Genomic DNA, 21922 nt, shown 5'->3' on the forward strand with positions numbered 1-21922 from the left:
GTGTCTATTATGTGCCAGGCTCTTAGTCAGATGCTTTACAGGAGTGACAGCCAGGAAGAGTGACAGCCAGAACCTGCCAGAGGCTTCTGCGTGTGGCTTTAAGGCCTGTCCATTTGGATTGTACAACTGTGCAAGGGTGGGGCCTAGCACCACCAGAACCTTCCAGAAAGGCAATCTTGGAAAGGTCGTTTCCTGCCCAGGCTCACTGCGAGGAAATGGCTGAGCTGAGACACAACCCAAGTCATGCTTTTGCCCCTCGGTGTCACCTGGGTCCCCCTCTGCCTCCTTAGGGGACCCTCCAGGGACCCCATGCCAGCTCGGACCCACTAGAGGCTTACCTTCTTCGCAGTTTCAAACTCTAACCCTTCCAGGGCTTCCATGGCCAGCTCCCGCCAGTCGGCGTCCGTGACGCCCAGGCACGCGATCTGGTAGGCTTCCTTGAACAGCTTCCTGTCCAGGTACTGGTACATGGGCGCCGACTGCGGGGTGTCGCCAAAAGGAGAAGAGAGTTTCAGGGCAACGGAAAGGGCAGATTCCGACACAGCCTGCTTCCAGATGTGCACAGCTTAGTTACGACCTCCTGCAGAGCAGCCCCCCGGGGATCCATCGGGGCGCCCCAACCTGCCCCAGCCACCTTGCACGCTCTGCTTTCCACTCTGCACCCCGACCTCAGCAGGGCCGCGTGCTCTGGGCACAGGCTCCCTGCCCATCCAGCCCAGGCCGGCCTTCCCATAAGATGTCACCCAGCCTGGAAAGGCCTACCGGGCTGTCAAGGCCCTACCCAAATGTCCCCTCTTCTAGAAAACCTGACCCCTCCACCTCCCACCCCAAGGGAGATCTGCCCTAAGTCCTGACTCGGGTCAGGCACTAGTGACACGCTGGTCTTCTTGACAGAGCCCTGCACTACCTGGGTAGGGGTCCCAGAGGATTTTGGTGTTGGGGTTACAAAGTGCTTCTGGCTCTGCCCTAACAGCCCTGGGTGGGCCAGTGTGGCCACTTCCTGAGACAGCCCAGGAGGCCCAGGCACGGCCAAGGACGCCTAACCCAATGCTGCAGCAGGAGGCCACCTGCTTTGAGCACGCACACAGACACGCATGCGCACGCCAGAACCAGCCCCAGCCAGGCCTGACGTCGTCCATGAAGGCCCCTGTCCCCGTCCCAGGCCAGCCCCGGTGCCTCGGGGAACTGCATCTGCCCTTCTGGGCTCCCGGGCAGGGGAGATCAATCAGCCAGGAACCTCTGTGCTAATGGTTCCCAAATGTGGAGCTTGACCACTGTTTTCTCCATTTCGGGGCCTTTGTCTTTGAAATTTCTGGTCTTGATTTCTTAGCTTCAGCGTTGAAGGAAAACTTTTTCCTTTCAAGCCAGTCTGCCCTCCCGACAGACAGCAGGACACGGTGACCCTTCCCACGGTGCCAGGCCACCCACCTCTCCTCCCTGGAGGGAGCCGCTGGGCACAGGCAGGGGGCCACATCCTCACTGGCCGCCTTTGGGGTAATGTGCCACCTGGGGTTTGGATGCCTGGCCCAGCTGAGGCTGCCAGGGGCAAACGAGAGGGATTCTGAGAGTGGCCAAGGACGGGCAAGGAGGGAGCAAGCCACCTCCCTGTCTTTCCCAGCCCAGCCCCTCAGCCTGCTGGAACTTTCTGGACTCCTGGAGAGACGTCCCCCTCCTGCCGGCCCCCCCAGCCCCCTGTGGGCTCAGGTTTCACCCCCTCCTGGGAGCTCAGCCGACTCCCACGCACCATGAGCTGCCTCCCTAACCCTCTGAGCACCTCGGATCCATGTGAGTCCTGCTTTGTGGTCGGGGCTGGTTCGTGACAGTCTGTAATAAGGAGACAGGATCACGGGCACGGAGCCAGGCAGAGCCTGAAGATGGGCGTAATTAACCCCGATCCAGGCCGGGCACGGCCATGCAGCCCCGGGTCCCCGCCACTCGCAAGGCTAAGGCCACAGACCTCAAGGCCAGCCTGAGCCACAGGGCAAGGATCCATTCCAAAAACTGACAGCAGAAATGAACCCCACGGCACAGGAAAGAAAATGAGGCTCAAACAGTGACAAGACAGTCAGCTGAGGTGGCGGGGCCAGGGCACAGAGTCTGGGTGTTTCTTCCTCTAACAACAGGAGGGTTTTTTCTTTTGGTACCAGGGGTTGAACCCAGGGCACTTGACCACTCAGCCCCCTCCCCAGCCCTTTTCTGTATTTTGTTTAGACAGGGCCTCGCTGAGTTGCTTAGGGCTTTGCTAAGTGGCTGAGGCTGGCCTCCAACTTGCGATCCTCCTGCCTCAGCCTCCCAAGCTGCTGGGATGACAGGCGTGGGCCACTGTGCCTGGTAAGAGAGCAGGCCTTCTTGCCTTGCTGACTGCCTGGTGACGCTAGGACAGGCACAGGGACAGGATCATCACGACAGACAGACAGTGAACATGCACTGGCACCATCTGAGTGGGAGTTTTAAAAACCCACTGACTGAACGGGCACCCAGAGAGGGACACTTCACCTCGCTGCTGTTTTCCAGCATGAGGTCACCCCGCCCCAGGAGCCTGCGCGGGCTCGCTACCCTACTTGGCAGCCCTGACCGACCAGCTCTTGCACAAGATGATGTCAACTTCGAGAGGAAACCAAAAATCCCAAGAGCGGTTCTGGGGCCTTTTCCCCATCTGGAGGCCTAGACCGCAGGGGGCGGAGGCAGAGGCCACAGATAGACAGCCTTTGTCTCCCAGCCTCTCCCCAGCCCACTGTGACCTGCTGCCTCAGCAGGACGCTGGCCCAGGACTCTTAAGGTCCCAGCAGAGGCAGCCCCGGGTGGCCCCCTTGGCTCCTCCTGGCCGGCCAAGGTCCAGGGGCAGCAGACTGCAGCTATCTTGGAGGTCACAGTGGCCATCTGGGACCAAGAACTGTCACCAAGCACAGCCTGTCGGGCACACTGCAGAAGAGCGGGCTCCTGGTGGGTGGGGTACCGGGGTTTGGGACAGCTGATGGAGAGCAGATGGGGACATCACCAGGGCCAGGGGACAGTTATTGCCCCTCCCCCGCCATGGCTCCCACAGGCTCCCCCCTTCTCTCTCTCCACTTCCTCAGATCGTGTTCCCCACCACTTCTTAAGTGCCCGGATAATAACAGACGCTGGCCCCGTCACTCTGCAAGTCACAAGAGCCTCACTGGCTCAGAGGGAGAAGGGGGTCCAGCCTGAGAGGCGGGGAGACCCACCGAACCCAGCGGAAGGCCATCGAGCTATGTCCACACAGCTCCAAAGGCACAGCCCTTGGTCTCCAGCAGCCTCACCTCTAGACCCAAGGGCTGAGTTGGGAGAGAGAGACCCAGCTAGAGAGGCGCCCACTGCTTATAAGAGGAAAGAAGCGACAGTGTCCATGTCCTATGGCAGGAGCCGGTCAGGTGAGCTGTGAGCACCCAGGTGACAGGATCGACCACAACCTGGGAGCCGGGTGCGGTGGCTGGCCCCTGTGGTCCCAGCAGCTTGGAAGGCTGAGGCAGGAGGATCACAAGTTGGATTGAGGTCAACTTGGCCATTTAGCAAGACTTTGTCTCCAAAAAAATAAACAAAAGGACTGAGGTGGCAGCTCAGTGGAGGAGCATCCCTGGATTCCTACGACTGTCAAAAAAAATCCTGAAACAGAAACAATTTAAAAAACCAAACCGAGCCAGGTGCGGAGGTGGGTGTGTGTAATCCCAGAGGCCTGGGAGGCTGAGGCAGGAGGATCGTGAGATCCAAGCCAGCCTCAGCAACTTAGCAAGGCATTTAGCAACTCAGCAAGATCCTGTCTCTAAGTAAAATATAAACAAGGGTGAGGATGTGGCTCGGCGGTTGGGCACCCCTGGGTTCAATCCTCAGGACCAACCAAAGAAAAGAAAGAAAATTGAAGTTGGAACTGGGCAGGGAGCAGCAGATGTGGTCATGGAAGGACAGCACAGGGATCGTGGGATTATAGGCGTGTGCCACTGTGCCCAGCTAGAAGTCCCGATGGCTGGCTCACAGGCCACATTCAGTCAACACAATTAGTCTCAGGTTCATCTTTAGGTGGCAATGCTTCTGAGGATAAGAGTCACAAACAATCCTTACCATTGTGTTCACAGGAAATCCTCCACTGGTAATTGTACGTGGTGCATGTATCATATACGCACTATGCCCCACACTCCAGCTCTGCCTTTCCGGTCCGGCTATTCCGACTTTGGGGTCCCCTGCTTTCTCCCCCGCCCCCCAGGGGCCAGGCCAGGGCCAGGCTTACCTGCGGCACCTCCACGGCCGTCATGGCGAACAGGTGGAGACAGAAGATCTTGGAGCCGTTGTAGCCGACCACGAAGCCCTGCAGCCTCTGCTGGTGCACGGGGAAGGTGCTGGCCTTGATGTTGAGGTAGCCTCCGCCCGAGAAGCAGAGCATGTCCTCGCACTGCGTGTTCCAGGCCACGCTGTTGGCGTTGGGTTCCTGCAGGACAGAGGGGACAGAGCCTGTGACCCTCACCCTGTGGCTCCAATCAAGAGGAGTCCTGAAGACCGAACCATACTGAAAGGCACCAGGGGATGGGGGGCAGGTGGAAGGGACCAGACAGAAAAGTGTGGCGGCTCCTCTAGGCCCTGCTGACCTCAGGGGCGCTCAACCACGGAGCCATGTCCTCTAGAGACAGGGCTTCGCTAAGTTGCTGAGGCTGGCCTCGAACTCGTGATCCTCCTGCCTCAGCCTCCCAAGCTGCTGGGATGACAGGCGTGCACCGCCCAGCATGGTGGTAGCATTGGAATTTTCCAAAAAGCACTACTTTGGAGAAAAAAAATATTATTCTCCCCACGTGGTGATCACTCCAGGATTCTACCTCTTTTAAAGAACAGATTCGCATCTCTCTACGAGAAGAGGATGGAGGGGAAGATTCCAGAGGACCAGCTGTGAATGCTTCTGGGTGGGTGTTCATCCTCTCTGTTTTTTGTTTGCCTGAATTTTTTCCCCTCCGTGACTACCTATTGTTTTTTGTAATAAGAAAAGAACAGGGAGTGCTTTTTAAAATTAGAAAATGATATACTGTCTCTGCATTTTCCAACTCACACAATGTAAAAACTGGGAGGTGCCTCGCCCCATTAGACTTCTCCTCCACCTGGAGCCCTAGGGACCGGCAGAGACTCAGACCCTGCTGCTTGTCGACTTTTTTGTGTGTGTGTGTGGGGGGGTGTCTGGGGTGATATTGGAGCCCGAGCTCCCACTGAGCTACACCCCCAGCCATTTTTATTTCTTTTGAGACAGGGTCTTGCCAAGTTGCTGAGGCTGGCCTTCAACTTCTGATCCTCCGGCCTCAGCCTCCTGAGTCATTGAGATTACAGGTGTGCACCTCTGTACCTGACTCTGCCGAGAATGTGTTATACCTACGTCTCTGCAATGAGCAGGGATCACTTTTATAATGAGGGAAAAAATACAGCAGGTTTTATTTGGAAAAGAGAAAGAACCAGCAGGCCAGAAACACTGGGGCTGGGTACGCCTCCTGGAAAGGCCCAGGAACCTCCTTTTCCGGCCTCCTACCTCACAGGGGCCTGTTAACCCCCCCGGAGGAGCCGTGGCTGAGCTGGGCACCGTGGCATGCTGTTTGTTCCTGCAGCAATTGTGAATTTCCAGTTTCATTTCAGAGACAAGGAGAAACCGAGGCTCAGAGAGAGTCACCAACTTGCTCAGGATCACACAGTAATGGATGTGGGCAAGAGGAAGGCAGGCCCAGGTCCGTCTGGAGACAACAGCCGCCCTTTCTCTCTCCTAAACACCCTCTGCGTCTGGGATGTGAGCTGACATTAACTGGGGGTCACCTCTGTGCTAGTGGCAGCCAGGTAGCCCTGGCTCTCCCCAGGACACTGCAAACCCCGGCACTGGGAGAGGGAACTCACTCCCTGACCACTTGCAAAGCCCCAAGGAGGCCACGAGGCCTGGGTCCAGCAGGAAGCTAGCCAGGCGCCAGGCGCCAGCCCCGGGCCTTCTTCTGCAGTGACACACTCCTGCCAGCCACAGGATCCATGATGTGTCAGCAGGGCCCAGCCCCCAGAGGCCCGAGCAGTCGTTTCCTTGGCTCATGGGCCCCTGGTGCAACAAGGACAAGGGTGGGCTTCCACCCCGCCCTCGCTCCCCTTCCCTTGACAGAACCCCTCCTGTAGCTCCACTGTGCCTGAGGTCACCCGCAGACACAGGCAGCCGCCAGAGGTGGCCACAGCCCGCTGGAAGCCCATCAGAAGCCCCATCTGGACACGAGCCCAGCCAGCCGGGTTTTCAGTTTCTCAGGAAACCCAGGTGGGACTCGGCTGTGCGGCTGGTGGGGAAGCAAAGGTGGAGAGGCCGGTCCAGGCCTGTGGGAGGAGCCGGGTCCCCACCTGCGCTGCTCCCCCCAGAGACCAGCCTGGGCCAGCGGGGCGCACCTCCTGCAGGGCCTGGGGGGTCCGCAGCCAGCGCTCGTCCAGCAACGTCCCCACGTCACCTGGAAGAGCAGCTCCTTGGTGTGGACGTCGTACACCAGGCACGTGTCGTTCTCGTCCACCACGGCCAGCTTGTTCCGGGACGCGCTCATGTCCAAGCAGCGTACGGCGGTGGCCTGCTTCAGGAGGACGATGGCGAAGAGATTGTCCACAAAGATCTTCAGGATCTGGCAGAGTTTCAGAGGAAGAGGGAGAGTCGCCATGGCAACCAGGGCCTGGCACCCGGCCAGCCGCGGAGTCCCATGTGTTCTCAGAACAACTCCCCCAACGCCACCAGGAGGCCCGCAGGCAGGGGACTCGCTCAGGGAAAGAAGGGGAAGGGGGTGGGGGCTTATCCTCAGGGGACCAGAGGGGGGTTCACCCAGGTGGCCAAACGCTCTCCAGTGTCCGCTCGGACGGGGGACGTGTCACGGCCTTACTCAAAGAACAGGGTGCGGGGACATCAGTGAGTCACCAACTAACACAGAAAGAGGCGACCACAGACCCCGATCAGACACCTGGTGTGCAATCACAGCGGTGAGGCCGATGGTGACAGCCACCATTGATGGACACTGCCACCAAAAAGGTAGTATCCTCCTCATTTGTAAAACTGGAGCCTCAGAGAGGGAAAGCCACCAGGCCAGGGTCACCAGTGAGCAGCTAAGGAACAGCACGATCCCAGGGAGACCTGCCCCCAAGTCCACCTGGAGGGAGACTCAAGCAAGCTCTCCCCCCACACCGCTGCGGTCTCGCTGCTCGACGGCTCCCACCGATCGATCTCGTGTTCTGGGACTTCTGTCCCCAGCAAAGGACCTGACAAGCCTCAGCCACAGCCATCTGCCACACAGCCTGGCTCTCGGGCTAATGCAGTTATATTTTCACTTTGAAATTGCTATGTAGCCCACGTACAAGTGTCCTTATTTTGAGCACAGAACACACACTCGCACACTCGCACGCACACACACACACGCACCAGAAATCTGTCGGATTTAGTGTGACCTGCATTTCCTGCATCTATCTGCCCAGAGGGTCCCCTTTGCTTACAGCATGTGGTCATGTGCTGAGGACCCGGCACTGCCAGGTCCCCAGCCAGGACACCCTGCGTAATCCATTCCCGCCCTAATAGGGATCTGACCCAGGACCGGTCCCCACCTCCCTCCCCCGCCATCCACTAAAGCTGCATCTCCAACAGATAATCGCCCACCTTCCGGGTGACCCCAAGCCACTAATCCGTCCTACGTGCAGTTCAGGGCCGGGCCGCCAACCGTGCCAGAGAGCGAGCAAGCCACACGCCTGAAGGCAGCCTCATAAAGAGGTCCCTTGCCATGCGCCAGGCGGGCCCTCTGCTGTCCTGCGAGACCATCGCGGTGGCCCAGAGGAGCGGCCTGTGTCTGCCTGCGGAGGGGCGTGAGGGAGGGCTCACCTGTCCGTTCTTGAGGCCCACCAACAGGCCTTCCCTGGCAGAAGGGCCACCGATCACCTTGATGTAGCGAATGAGAGACTCCATCTGCCACTCGCGCTCCTTGACCCCGGTGAAGGTCAGGCACTGCAAGCGCTTCTCCTGGAAAGCAAACCCAGCTCCAGAGAAGGGTCCCCGCCCTCCCAGGGGGCCTCCTGCACCTGGGGACGGAAGGTGGCCCTGCCTCACCCACCCCACCTCGTCCTGGGGATTGGCAATGGTTGAGCCCCACGTGGGGTCTCCTCCTCGGAGCCCACCTTCACCCCTTCTTCAAAGCTGACCTCACAGCCACGGGCAGCACCCCAAAGTGCACCTACTTGCCACGCCCTATCTTTTTTATTTTATTTTTCTGTGGTGTTGGGAATGAACCCAGGGCCCTGTGCACGCTGGGAGAGCGCTCTACCACCTGAGCCAGACCCCCAGCCCCACACCCTGTCTTATGATTCTCAAACAGACAGAGTTTAAACTCCAGAAATTTCCAAAGGATTTCTTCCTTTTTTTTTTTTTTTTTTTAAATGAATTCCAACATGCGAAGGTGGAAACCTAATCCACCTCAAGTCGCCTTCTCTGGTAGGCTTTTCCAAATTTCTCTTGGAATTGACCTTGACACTTTTTAGAAATGTTCAGAACACTTTTTCAATGAAAAAAAACCAATCTCTCTGCAAGTAAAACTTCCCTGACTGCTGAGTTGATCCGGATTTCTTATGTGTGGGTGCTGATCAAAAAATCATCTTCACTTTATGGGAGGAACCATCATGAGATCTAACCGCAGTCACCCAAAGAGGCCTACGACTGGGAGACAGGTCTTGTCTACTTCATGGCTCAGGTCTCCCCAGGAGAGGCTGATTGGTCTACTTGCCAGTAAAGTGAATAATCACAGTCACAGAGTGACAGAAAGGGAGCATCCAAAGCCTGAGTTGGGGCGGGAGGGGGCTCTGGGGGAGCAGGGAGGGCCACCAGCCCCCCGGCTGCGGCCCACCTGGCAGAGGATGATGTGGTCCGTGCACACCACCAGCAGGTTGCAGTCGTACTTCCGGAGGATCTTCTCCTTCACCTGGTAATGCATGTCCGAGGAGTCGTCGGAATACAACTCGTAGATGAGGATCTTCTCTGGCAGCTGAATCGCTAATCGATTTTTGTAGATGGCAATCTTCTTGACAAGCTCTTTGCATTTAATACGAACTGTCAGAGACCAAAAAAAAAAAAGAAAAAAAAAAAGTCAGGCTCCAGCGAAAGGCTGCTAAGTAAGGTGGAGGCAGAGAAATTAAAAGCTATCACTTACTTAATGCTATTGACAATTACAGTGAGATGCTCTCATTAAAAACCTTTATGGAGGGGCTGGGGTGGTGGCTTAGCAGTGGAGCGCTTGCCTAGCATGGGCGAGGCCCTGGGTTCGATCCTCACCACCACGTAAAAATAAATAAAAAATAAAGGTCCATCTACAAGTGAAAAAATATTTTAAAAAAATCTTTATGGAGTGTCTGATATATACAGTCGGCTCCGCTGAGCACTGGGATCCAAAGTGGTACACAATACGATCTTGGTGATCCAAGCTTACAACCCAGGACAGGAAATAACATGGTTTGGGGTTGCTAATTGCTGAGTGTGAATCTCGACTCTTCTGCACAACATGGATGGCCCCTGATGACTGGGAGCCCACCAAAGTGACCAAACTCGCCTCTGGCCACTCCCACCCACCTCTTTGACAGCAGGGGACAGTATATAGTTTCTGGGACACACTATGCCGTGCCTCAGTTCAGGCCAAGTAGGAAAAATGCCCAGTTGCCGGAGTGACTTCGCTTCACCCGTCACAGAACCTTCAAATATAGGTGCTCCCGGATGGGGGCCACAGGAAGCCAGCCTGGATCTGCAAGAAGACGCCCACCCTGGGTCCCTACACGAGGGCACCCACGAGTGTGAGATAGCGTGGGTGTGAGTGCTGCTGCGGCAAGGGCTCGTGTGGCCTGTTGACCCAGCAGGGCCACCCGCGTGGACTTGGACTGGGACGCGGTGCCTGAGGCCCAGGCTGTGCTCGTGGGCCACCCTGTCTCTAGCAGGACTCACCCAGAGGCAAGGGGAGGCTGAGCTAAGAGAGTGGCCTTGACCCGAGAGGGCAGACACCCACACTGACCCACGTGGCCAACCACCTGGCTCTGGCAGGCCACAAGTCACCCTCTCTTTCTCAAAAAACCTGCAAACATTTTGTGAGTCAGAGCATGATTCTAGAGAGAGGTCACTGCTTTCCTTATAGCCTCAGGGACATCGATGTCCCCCTGGTCCCTGGCCCCAAAAGCAAGAATCCGGGTTTGCAGATGTCTTCAAGTGGCCAAGGAGAGACATTTCCTTGTCACTTCAGGGCCCTGTCACCGGCTCCCTCGACCTGCCCCTGCCCCCAGTGCCTGCCCTACCTTTCTGCTCCGTGATCAGGTGCTGGATCACCACGTCGGTCATGCCGTCCCTGTAGGCATAGCGGTCCTTGTACAGCCCGTGAACTGTGCTGAAGATGAGCTGGTACAGGGCGATGGTGCCATCCTGGCAGCCGACCACCTGCAGGGAAGGACAGCCGTCAGCTCCGCAGGGGGACAGTCCACCCTCCCAGGGCAGGAAGACACCAGGATCTGACGGCCAAGATGGCTGCCGGTCAGGGCCTCCGCAGGTAGAGGCCTGGAGAAGGGCCTTCCTCCTCTTACCACATAGTTGGAATCGGGCTTCACTTTACACGTCCACACCCAGGAGTTCTGCTCCCCGATAGTGCCCAGCCGCACTCCGTCCTTGGTATAAAGGGACACTTGCTTGTCTGACCCCCCCAGCAAAATGTACTCCCCTTTAGTGAAGTAGCTGAGGCAGCAGGGGTCAAAGTTCAGCGACTGGTCCTTCCCGATCTGAGGAAAGAAAAGCCACATCGCGGAAAGGAGCAGGTGAGGGTCCATTGTCACCACACCACCGTCAGCGGCTTGGCCCCCCGACTTGAGCAGGGGCAGCTGGGAGGACGGGGAGGGCTGGCGGCCTCCATTGTGAACACAGCCTCCCTGCCTCCGGGCCTCCCTCCTCCTCCCCCTTCACCCAGCCAGATCCTTGACTCCTGGTGGCAACAGCATCTCCCTCAGGTGACCCAATTGTCCTGAAGTGTGTCTTAGCCTCGCAGCCAACCTGGGGGCGGGAGGTGGCCTCTCTCCCGTAGGCCCCTCCGTGTGTGGCTCTTGACCCACGCGACGTGGGTTCCCTCCACCCCTGGACTCAGTTTTCTATCAGTGTCTCCCCCAGGATTTCACAAAGCTGAGAGCACAATCCAACAGTGAGACAGCTGTGCCGTCATGACTGCTGTCACACACCAGGACATTCCTGTCACCCCCAAAAGAAATCCCAGATCTGTCGGAACTCCAACTGCTCAATTCTGTCCTCGCTTCACCCCCAAAACCTCGGACCTGCTCCCGTGTGCAGTGTGACCTCCTGTGGGCATCTTCTGCAAATGGAATCCCACGATGTGTGACCCGGGGGGCGCCCATCAGTACGTCACTCCTGCTCATCACGAATGGCCGGGTCACGTGGAAACCTGATGTCTAACCTTTCAGGAAATGCCACCCTTCTTCAAAGTGACTGTGCTTGGAGGTTTCTGCTGTCCTGTCCTAAGGATTCCCATTTCTCCATCCTAGTGGCGTAAAGTGGCATCTGGCTGTGGCTTTGATCTTGATATCTCTGATGGCTCGTGATGCTGGCCTTCACTTCCGAGGCCTGCTGACCACAGGCCCTTTACCCATGCTTCGGCTGGTTATGGTCTTTAATGACTGAGTCGCCACAGTTCTCTATGTAGTCTACACCCAAGCCCCTACTCAGATACGTGATTCAGACAAAAGAAACCTCTCCCTTTCTCTCTCTCTCTGTGTGTGTGTGTGTGTGTGTGTGTGTGTGTGTAACCTCCTTTGAGGGGTCTGCCTCAGCTTTTAGGCTGAAGGTTAAAGTTCTGAGCTCGGCCTTGGAGATCCTTTGGTCACTCAACATGAACTTGCGACTCTCCACACAGATGGCACGCTCAGGCCACCGTGTCCACCCAGGTGTTATTCTTTCCATCTCCCCAGAACCAGCCAGCTGTCACCTTCCCCAGGAAACATCCCAACCTCCCCAGATTTAGACCCCCACACCCACATCCCCGGCCCCGGCCCCCGCCCAGCACCCCCCTCTCTGTTCGGGGTCACAGATCTGAGCTCCTGTCTCTCCCTGCAGCCCAAGCCCTTCTTGCCACCAGAGTTCCTCTTGCTGCCCCTCTGTGGGGGTCCTTTGTGGGGGAGGACGACTTATTAACATTATTGAACTAATAATCAATTTATCAAAGAAAATTCTAGAAACCAGTTTCTGCCTTAAACTCAATGTACAAGTATCTCTCTATTTCTAGTAAAAGGGAACAGCCAGTTGACTTTGTTTGATGAATGCCATTTTGAACAGATTATAATGTCCCTCAAATAGCCACATTTGCAACTTAGTTAATTCCCATAAACTAATTTAAACTGCAATTATAAGTTTAAAAAGTGTGATTTTCATGTCTTTTTTAGGAATTTCCAACGCCTAACAACCAAAAGTTTGCTTCATACCTACACAATGTTTGTGAATCTAATAAGAAAACTGAAAAAAATCTCAACGATTATGAGATGAGAGGCCGGCACCTTTCGGTAAAGGCTCGGTGCTCCTGGGGGACAGACCTTCCTCTAACTTAATCCTGAACTCTGAACCCCAAATACAACACACCTGAAGACACTGGCGGGCAACCAACAGCAGGTGGAAATGAAGACATGCGCACACACAGAAGTCAGGAATAACACTCAGGGGAGCTTCTCCCCACCCTCCTCCCTGGGGTGCTGCACCCCTGAGCTACGTCCCCACTGCATTTTATGTTGACACAGGGTCTCACTAAGTTGCCCAGGCTGGCCTCCAACTTGTGATCCTCCGGCCTCAGCCTCCTGAGTTACTGGATTCCAGGAGTGAGCCACTGTGCCTGGCTGAGGTTCCTATTAAAAATGAGGCAGGACGTTCCACAACAGAGAGGCAGAGGGACAGCCTAGGTTCTGCATGAAAACTCAGCTGAGGGTCTGGAAAGGCCTGAGCTAAGGCTGAAGCTGCACAGACTCCAGCCACTGTGGGCCACTAATTCATCAGATACACTCTCTGTTCTCTCCTTTACTGGGTGGGATTCCAGTTCGGTGATCTCTAACATTTCTAATAAGCTCATCCAGTGAATTTTTTATTTCAGTTATTGCATTTTCTACTTCTAGAACTGCCATCTGATTACCTTTCCACGTCTGTGCCTTCGTTGTAAGCATATTTTCCTTTATTTCCATTATTAGTAAGCCAGGTCCCCTTATGCACTTAAAATGCCAAAAATGCACAGATTTTACATAAGCCTAAGAGACTGTGAGCCACACAGTGCTGAATGAGGATGCTACGCATTACGTGGATGAGCTTCCAGGGCCTGGCAAACCAGCCGCCAGGTCATTAAGATAAGGGTTTGGGGAAATCGGCCATTGCACACACACACAAAAAATATATCTGCTATCTTAATCGTTTCCTTACTCAGCTACAAAATAAGTGAGCACTTGTAAGACAGGCGTAGAGGAAATGGCCCAGGGCTGGGCTGGCCCATCTGGAACCTTCCTTGTAGCAGACACACGTGGAGGAGTAAGGATGCCCTGAAACCAAGGCCCCACCCACTGGGCGTATTTCCTTCCGGGCTGAGTGTGCAACCCACACCCGCCACCTTCACACTAGCCCTGGACACTTTTTTCCACTGACACGTCATCCTGTTATCCAAGTCCCTATATTTTAATGTGGAATTAAAGACTTCTTCTGACCAGGCCCCTCGCTGCCTGCCACCTAGGGCTCCTCAACACTAGAGGATGGACTGTCTGCCATCGGTGTGTCCCCACCAGGCTGTGAGCTCTTGTAGGGCACAGACGAGCGCTTACACTCCCCCATGTGGGGGCCAACCCAGAGGGGGCCATAAACACTGGGGGATGATGGAGAGCTGGCCTCTCGTGGTGGTGGTCACACGCATTTCAGACAAGGGCTCACCTCTGAGTCCCAAAACACAGACCTTAAATTCATACAATCCAGACTCCAGGGTCAGGCTCCACTATGTCCCAGCTGTGTGGGATCCTGGGCATAATCTCTCATCGCTCTGGTCTTGGCCTGCTTATTTCTAAAAAGGAGACCTTGACATAGCCACATCCATGTTTATAGCAGCTCAAGTCACAATGGCCAAGCCAGGAAACAACCGTACGTCCGCACGGCCCTACATACCTGCTTTCCACTCAGTTGGTAGAAGGAGAGTTTCTGTCCCCAGTCAGCTACAGCCAGGATGTCATTATGCTCCTCTCTAATCAACAGAAGACAAAAGAGGTTAAGGGGGGTCGAGAATGAGGAGGAGCGCAGCCCCGACGGCCCAGTGAGCAACAGGAAGCAGCAAGCCCGGCCGGGCTGGCAGGGTGCCCTGCTTGTGAGGCCAAGGCTGTAGTCTGGCTCAGTCCAGTGACCAGTCCACTGGGCTGAGCAGAGGGCAAGGTCGGGCCTCCTGGGGTCTGCGGCTCCCCTGCTGATGGGCTGGGACACTGCCAAGTGGCTGAGAGCAACACTAAGAAAGAGCAAGGTCACAGCCCAGGAGCACCTTTTCTTATGTACTAAAAACTAGGGGAACTGTGTTTGCAGTGAGAAGCCACAGACTCTGGTGTTTAATAAACAGAGGCAAAACTCACTTGAGCCCCTTGAAGAGGGAACGTTAACCCCTAGAGCCAGGTTCTCTTGTACCTTACACGGGTGCAATGGCTTCTTACTGGATTGTTTTTCCCTTCTTATTTTTTGAGACACGGTCTCACTATGTTGCTCAGTCTGGCCTTCAATTTGCAATCCTCCTGCCTTGGCCTCCTAAGGCACTAGGATTATGGTGTACAGCACCATGTGTGGCTTTGGATCTGATTATAAAAAGGGTCTTAGATTTTCCGAAGACCAAGAACTGTCTGCAACTGCGATCTCTGGGGATCAGGGCCTGGGGCTGGGGCTGAGGCTTCAGCTGAGGGGGGAGAGGGCTACCTGGGAATCTAGTTCAAGAGAGAGGCATCTCCCGTCTTTAAGGCCGGGTCTCCATGCACCTACAGTGACCCCCTTTACTAATTCCAGCTTTTCAGAGCCCAGGGCCTGACAGTCACCTGGCAGTGTCACAAGATATGTTTGAAACACCCAGCCCAAAGTAGCAGAGTGGAAAACGTCACAGGTTTTAGAATAAAAGGGGGAAAACAGAAAAGTTGAGAGACAGTGGTGGGGCAGGAAGGGATCTGCAGGTGAGCTCTGGGCAGGCAGCGCGGAAACGCAACCAGCCCAGGACCAACCGAGGCCGCCCTTCTGGGGAGGTCCCATGTGCCTGTGGGCTGGGCTGTGTCCCTGTGAGCTGGACTGGCACCTTTCAAACTTTCCTGCCCCTCCCCAGGGCCGTGGGACTCTTCACCATGACAAAACCTCATGGCACCTGAAGCCCTCCTGGTTCCTCTCTCCTTCCATGACCCTGGGTCCTTCCAAAGAACCTCGCGGTGTGGCGAGTCCCAAGCTAGGTCAGCACTGGCCAGCAGGACACCTGGTGGCCGCTCTCCCCCTCTGCCCCCTCTGGAGCTGTCCCCACGGGAAATCTCGGGGGACAAGAGAGACCACTGGGCTGCCAGGCTTGGTGGCCAAGGACTGTGGGAAGTTGAGCACGTCCTCTCTGTTGGGTGTCCTCGTCCATGCAAGGAGAGGTACGGTGTGGGGACAGGCCAAGAGAGGTGTCCAGGAATGGAAGAAGTGGTAACTGAATCATGGACACCCACACGGGGATACCATGCAGGTATTTTTAAAAAATCAGTTTTCAAAGGATTTTTTCCCCCTAGTACCAGGGATTAAACCCAGGGGAGCTTAACCACGGAGCCCCATTCCCCAGCCCTTTTCTATATTTTATTCAAACACAGGGTCTCGCTGAATTGCTCAGGGCCTCGCTGAGTTGCTGAGGCTGGCCTTCAACTCTCGATCCTCCTGCCTCAGCCTCCTGAGCGGGGTTGGAGGATGAGGGGGGATTACAGGCCTGTGCCACCATGCTGGGCTCAGAGGATCCTTAAGGTTACTGGAAAATGAAAAGCAGGAAAATCTCTGCTCTTTTAAAAGATTCCCTCGTTTCTTACAGGATCACGTGATGGCTCACGTACAAGGGCTTGGTGGGCGCTCCTTGCTGGGGACGCTGGCCTCTGCCCTGCTCCCTGGCCCTTACAGGAGGGCCCTGGCTCCTTGGGACACTCACGAGCTGCCATCCCGGGGAGAGTCGTCGTCCTCCTCGGGCTCCTCCTCCTCTGCCTCACTACCCTGACTACTGTACACTGTTGGCTTCAGAGTGGAAGGGATTTCCTGAAAATATCTGCTGACAATGATTTCCTCAGCGTCCTCGTCCTCTCTGTTCGTCCAAAAATTCTCCCACCGGCTGTGGATAGTAAGTGGTTGTTCACAATCACAGGGCCCAGGGCAGCACGTGGGCTGTCACTCCTAACCCTGTCCAACAGCCCCTGCACCCTACCCGGAAAAGCAGGCCACCAGGTACGCTGGGCATCCTGCCTCTCATGAATTAAAAATGGGAGCCTGAAGCCACACAGTCATCTGTGGCCACAAAATCAAACAGCAGGAACTGCGGGGTAGGCTAATGGCTGCTGATGGCATGAGATACAGGCTGCAGGGCCGGGCCAGGCCGGATGGTCCAGGAAGCAGCACAGTAAGCCGGTGTGGGAGAGGCAGCGGAGTGGAGTGGAACCAAGCAAGGGCCCACCTATGAGGGGACGCTGAGCTGCTAACAGTCAAGTCCTGTGATTTACCTCTGGAGGACTCTGGGGTGGGGTTGGGGGTTTAAGGACATCATGGGATTACACAAAGAGCCTCTGAGGCTACATTAGTCCCCCTCACGTCACCTGGGCACGGGAGGGAAGTGGGGGTAAGGTCTGATGAGGTAGATGTCAGTGGTCCGCAGATCTCTAGGTTGTAGGGACATGTTTGGACTTAATTTTAACTTTTGTGGCAAGGGCAAAAACAGTAAAAAATTAAAAAATAAAGCTCGTGATTAAAAAGGCTGTGGACCAACAGGTGGGCATGTGGTCTGTCCCAGCTTGGAAAGCTCAGCCAAAGAGAAGAGAGAAACAGGCACAGGAAAGATGGCAGCAAGTAGTGCATAGGGAGATGGCCGTCCTGAGTCGCACACCCCAGGCACAGACACGCGTGCACACACACACACACACACACGCACACGCACACGCACACGCACACGCACACCGTGGGCTGGCCTGCAGAGCTCAATCCGCTTGGCTTCATCTCCGTGATTCATTCCAAAACTCAAGACAGGCCCTTTGAAAATGAGACTTAAATGGGGCTGGGGATGTGGCTCAAGCGGTAGCGCGCTCGCCTGGCATGCGTGTGGCCCGGGTTCGATCCTTAGCACCACATACCAACAAAGATGTTGTGTCCGCCGAGAACTAAAAAAATAAATATTAAAAAAAAAACTCTCTCTCTCTCTCTCTCTCTCTTTATAAAAAAAAAATGAGATCTAAATGGAACAGAAGAGATTCCACACCAACCCGTCTAGTGGGTCAAGAAGACTTTCAAAATACAGTGACGTTGGGAAGACAGAGCGCACTCTGCCCGCTCAGGTGTCTGTCCCCAAAGGAGGACAGTTGGGAGGGTACCTTGATGGGTTCCAGCAAATGGACCATATTGGGGACAGGGAGCCCCCGGGCCTCTGGATCTTGACTTTCTCCTCGCCGTTCTTGTTCCGGATGCTGATGACCCCGTTGAACATCCCCAGGGCCAGGTACTGACCGTCATTTGTCCAGCTGCGCACATGATCGACAGAGAAGGGGACAGGAGCACGTGAGGAGGAGGCCTTGATTTTAAGGAAGTGTGGGCGGTGCAGGCTGGGCTACCGTCCTGCTCATTCCTGACACAAAGTCGGAGGCCCCGCTGAGACTCCCACCTGTTCTGGGCACAAGTGTCTTTTCCCGAGTGCCCACAGTTCTGAACAGGCCCCCGTGACAGCCGCCAGCTCCTGCCTGCACTCCTGCCCCGGCCCCACCTCCTACTCTCCAATCCCCTCCCACACCCAGAGCACCCTACCAACGGACCCTGAGTCTTGGTTTGAAAGATGAAGGAACATAAAGCCCATTTTCAAGTAGCCCTTGACCTACCTGCAGCAGGTGACCCTGTTGCTTGATTTGTGCTTGGAGACAGACTTCTGTTCAGGAGACCACAGGCCTGGGGTGTGCGGGAATAGAAAGGACCAAGTGGTCAGAATACTATGCAGCAATCAAAAAGGAATAGACTGTTGTCCTGTATAGCAATTTAGAAGGTCTCCCAGGGTTTTCTGTTGAGCGAAAAAAGTCCACCTCAGAAGGTCATACACCAGATACCAGAGTCCATTTTTTTTTTAAGTTTTTTTTTCTTAGTTGTAGGTGGACACTATACCTTTACTTTATTTATTTATTTTTATGTGGTGCTGAGGATTGAACCCAGTGCCTCACACGTGCTAGGCAAGTGCTCTACCACTGAGCCAGTGCCACATGATTCCATTTATATAATATTCTTGAATGCAAAACTGTAGGACAGGGAACAGATTCATGGCTACCAGGGGTTGGGGATAGCAGGAAGAAAGGAGGTGTGTTGGTGATAAGCGGTATCTGTGTGGTGGTACATTTGTTCTGTATCACAGTGGTAATAATCAAAATGTGATAAAAATGACAAAAGCTAGCTGGCCGAGGTGGCACATGCCTGTAATCCCAGCAACTCGAGAGGCTGAAGCAAGAGGATCACAAGTTCAGGTCCAGCCTCAGCAACTTAGTGAGACTCTTCAGCAACTTGGCGAGACCTTGTCTCCAAATGAAAAAATTAAAAGGACCAGGGATACAGCTCAGTGGTAAAGTGACCTGGGTTCAATTCGCAGTAGCCCCCACCAAACATAAATCAATAAATAAAAGACAGAACTCTACACACACCCTGTGCCTGGCCCAGTTTCCTGGTGTGGGTGCAAACGTTACGTAAGACGTGCCCGTGGGGGAACCAGACGAAGCGTGCGTGAGACTACCCTGGACTATCTTTGCGGCTTACTGAGAATCTATAATTATTTCAAAAGAAAAAAAAAAAGAAGATAGATTCGTGAGGCTCTAGCCAAAACTGGTCTGCAATTTAGGTCTCAAAGAAATAAACTAGGAAACTGTAACCATAGGGATGGACGCTGGGCGAGTGTCTCACGCCTGTCATTCCAGCTGCTCGGGGACCCAAAGCAGGAGGGTCACAAGTCTGAGGCCGGCCTGGGCAACTTATCCAGACCCTGTCTCGAAATCAAAAAGAGATGGAGCCCAGCAGCAGAGTGTCCTGGTTCAATCCCAGGGCTGCGAAATCTAATGAATAAAGAAAATCATGATTGGTGCTGAGGATCCGTCTCCTCTCCCGGGACTCCGCCACAGCACAGCTTTGTTCTTGGGACACTTGGCACCTAGGCTTGCTCCCTGTGGCCTGCAGATGCCCTGGCTCAGTGCCCCACAGCAGGGCCAGCTTCAGACAACATTGGCAAATTCTACCCTTGGCCTGAGCCGTGAAGCTAATGACAGGGACACACAGCGCACAGCTGTATTTATGCAGCCAGGTGCGACGCTCAACAGGTCACCGTCCCCTCCACCCCAGGGTGCCTCCCCCACCTGGCCCTGCAGCATCTCCACCTGTGTGTGGTCCAGCTGCTGCCCGGAGCCTGCCCAGGCCTCCAGCTGAAGGGAACCTGCCCTCAGAGGGCTCCCAATAGAAGGTTCTAGAAGCAACCAGTCTCCTGGGTCCACACCCTGGTTCCTCCACTCACCGCTGAGTGGCCTCCAGTGACCAGGGAACCACGCTAGGCCCCAGTTCTTTGAGCAGGGTGCGATGAGACCAGAACCTGACCTTGGGGTCACCTGGAAGTCATGCTTAACTCTCAGGACGGTGCCTGCACGTAAGCAAGCACTCAGCAAATGTTGTTTTTACTTAAAAGTTGTTTTTTTTTTTTCTTTTACACATTCTGCCCTCCTCCAAGAGCTCAGGCCTGAGGACAGGGAGCCTGGCTTGTCTTTCTAATCCTCTCAGTAAGCACAGAGGAGAGGGTCCACTTCACACCCGTGAGGGCCCCTATGTATTTACACAGTGCCGTCCGTCTCCGTCTCTTGTGAACCTCAGAACCCTATCAGCGGGACACACGGGGTGGGTCCCCTGACCCACTGTCTCTTGGCAAAGAGACTCACAGGGGACAGAAACCCAGGGTCGGCCTTCCATGGAGCTTCCCACAGGCCCCTCCCTCCACACGCATCTCGCTGAGCACCTCATCCGGGCCAGTGCCACCCCAGTCCCTGCGCCATGTCCAGTGGGACTCAAGGCCTCCAGCCCCTCAGGGAGCAGAGTCACCCAGACAGTCGTGACAATGCCACCCTTGACACGGTGAAGAACGTCACGCCCCCAAGGGCCTGGATGGGCACAGGTGGGGCAGCTGGAGTGTCCCTGCTGGTGGCCACAGGAAATCATGCCTGGGCCCTGACCAAGTCCCTGCCTGAGGCCTTTGGTGTCTTACCAGACTCAAGGTCATCGTCACCCGCGGCCTGGGTTTCTGCACAGTTTAAAGAATGCATCCCAGCCTCCCCGGGGTGCAGCAGTGTGTTGGCTCCCGGTGGCTCTCGGGGTGAACGTGGGGGTCATGGGTGGATTTCAGCATGTGGGGCTCAGAGCTCCGGCTTTCCCAGACAGCGGGGAGGTGGGGACCTACCGAAGTCGCTGGAGGAGCAGGACGCCAGCTGGTGTGTGATGGGGTTGTAGGAGACGCACTGCACCGAGTCGCTGTGCCTGCAGAGGAAACGGCTGCAGGTCGACACTCAGCCCCCGCAGACACCTGAGTGGGTCAACCAAGGCTGGGACCAGGCCCCCTGCAAGTGACCCACAGCAGCACAGGGGCTGATGGCCCGAACCACGAACACGCAGGGCGTCAGGTACCGCGCACGGCATCTGGGCCCAGGTTCATTCCTCCTGCGTAACGTTGGCTTTGCGACCCCAACTCCCCGCAGGGGACCTGCCCGAGTCTAGGAGAGCGGGAAGAGTCTGCAGGGACAGTGACTTCAGAGCCGAGAACCCGCAGGGACGTGGGGGCTAGCGAGCGAGGGAATTGGGGGACAGTGGGGGGCCCAAGTTCCTGGCTTGTGACACTGAGGCAGGGCATTGGAAGAGGCCAGGTGGGGGCTGAGGGGCACCTGTGGTGGCCTAGGAACTGAACGTGTTACATGTCACCACCGGCCCAGCTGCCACCTAGTGAGGACCGTTCACAACCATTCCCACGTGTAGTGACTTACTTTTCAAGTTCATTTCAAGTTTAAAAAACAAGTTCACCTTTACATCTTTCCTAAGAGGCTTGTGCGAGAACCATGAGCGGGTCACACTCGTCACTCTGCCACTCGAGTGGCGGGTCACTTACGTGTACTTGAGAATGCCTTCCAGTTTTGACGTCCAGATAATGACACTTTTATCAGCCGATCCCGAGGCAAAGCGCTTGCCTAGAAATGTTTTTAAAAAAGAAAATTGTCACATTCACATTAAGCCAGCATTTCCCAGAGAGCATTTCTTAGAAAACTAGTGGGTTTTTTTTGTTTTGTTTTGTTTTGTTTTTTGGTGCTAGGGATCAAACCAGGGCCCTGTGCACGCCAAACACACACTGCCCCACCAGGAGTCCTGCCCCTCCTGCTTCTCACCAGGACTGGGAGACGGCGCTCTGGATCCCCGACCTCTCTCACAAGCATGCCCCACACAGACGACTGAGGGCCTCCAACAGGCAGGGGCAGTGGCATGTGCCTCTAATGCCATCAACTCGGGAGGCTGAGGCAGGAGGATCACCAGTTGGAGGCCAGCCTCAGCAACTTAGCAAGGCCCTAGGCAACTTAGCGAGACCCTGTCTCTAAATAAAATATAAAAAGGGCTGCGGTTGCGGCTCAG

General features: G+C 55.4%; 1 protein-coding gene across 8 annotated transcripts in view; it reads right to left on the reverse strand.

Moving 5' to 3' along the window:
* Ift122 (intraflagellar transport 122) overlaps positions 1 to 21922 on the reverse strand; it is a 52219-nt gene that overhangs the window by 21182 nt on the left and 9115 nt on the right. For 6 of the 8 annotated variants that reach the window (XR_013431307.1, XM_078033439.1, XM_078033435.1 and 3 more), the window contains exons 4-16: positions 21408 to 21486; positions 20709 to 20785; positions 18118 to 18184; positions 17620 to 17766; positions 16197 to 16373; positions 14180 to 14255; positions 10582 to 10773; positions 10300 to 10438; positions 8871 to 9073; positions 7856 to 7993; positions 6456 to 6620; positions 4244 to 4441; positions 339 to 479 (exon numbers count right to left, since the gene is read on the reverse strand). Coding sequence is in view for 7 of the 8 variants with exons in the window: in XM_078033439.1 (XP_077889565.1) it covers positions 339 to 479; positions 4244 to 4441; positions 6456 to 6620; positions 7856 to 7993; positions 8871 to 9073; positions 10300 to 10438; positions 10582 to 10773; positions 14180 to 14255; positions 16197 to 16373; positions 17620 to 17766; positions 18118 to 18184; positions 20709 to 20785; positions 21408 to 21486 (1799 nt within the window). In the remaining variant the exon portion in view is untranslated. The remainder of the gene's footprint in view (positions 1 to 338; positions 480 to 4243; positions 4442 to 6455; positions 6621 to 7855; positions 7994 to 8870; positions 9074 to 10299; positions 10439 to 10581; positions 10774 to 14179; positions 14256 to 16196; positions 16374 to 17619; positions 17767 to 18117; positions 18185 to 20708; positions 20786 to 21407; positions 21487 to 21922) is intronic. The other 2 variants (XM_078033438.1, XM_078033437.1) reach the window with 1 other exon arrangement.

The sequence above is a fragment of the Ictidomys tridecemlineatus genome, chromosome 16 (genome assembly GCF_052094955.1).
Source record: "Ictidomys tridecemlineatus isolate mIctTri1 chromosome 16, mIctTri1.hap1, whole genome shotgun sequence".
NCBI lineage: Eukaryota > Metazoa > Chordata > Mammalia > Rodentia > Sciuridae > Ictidomys > Ictidomys tridecemlineatus.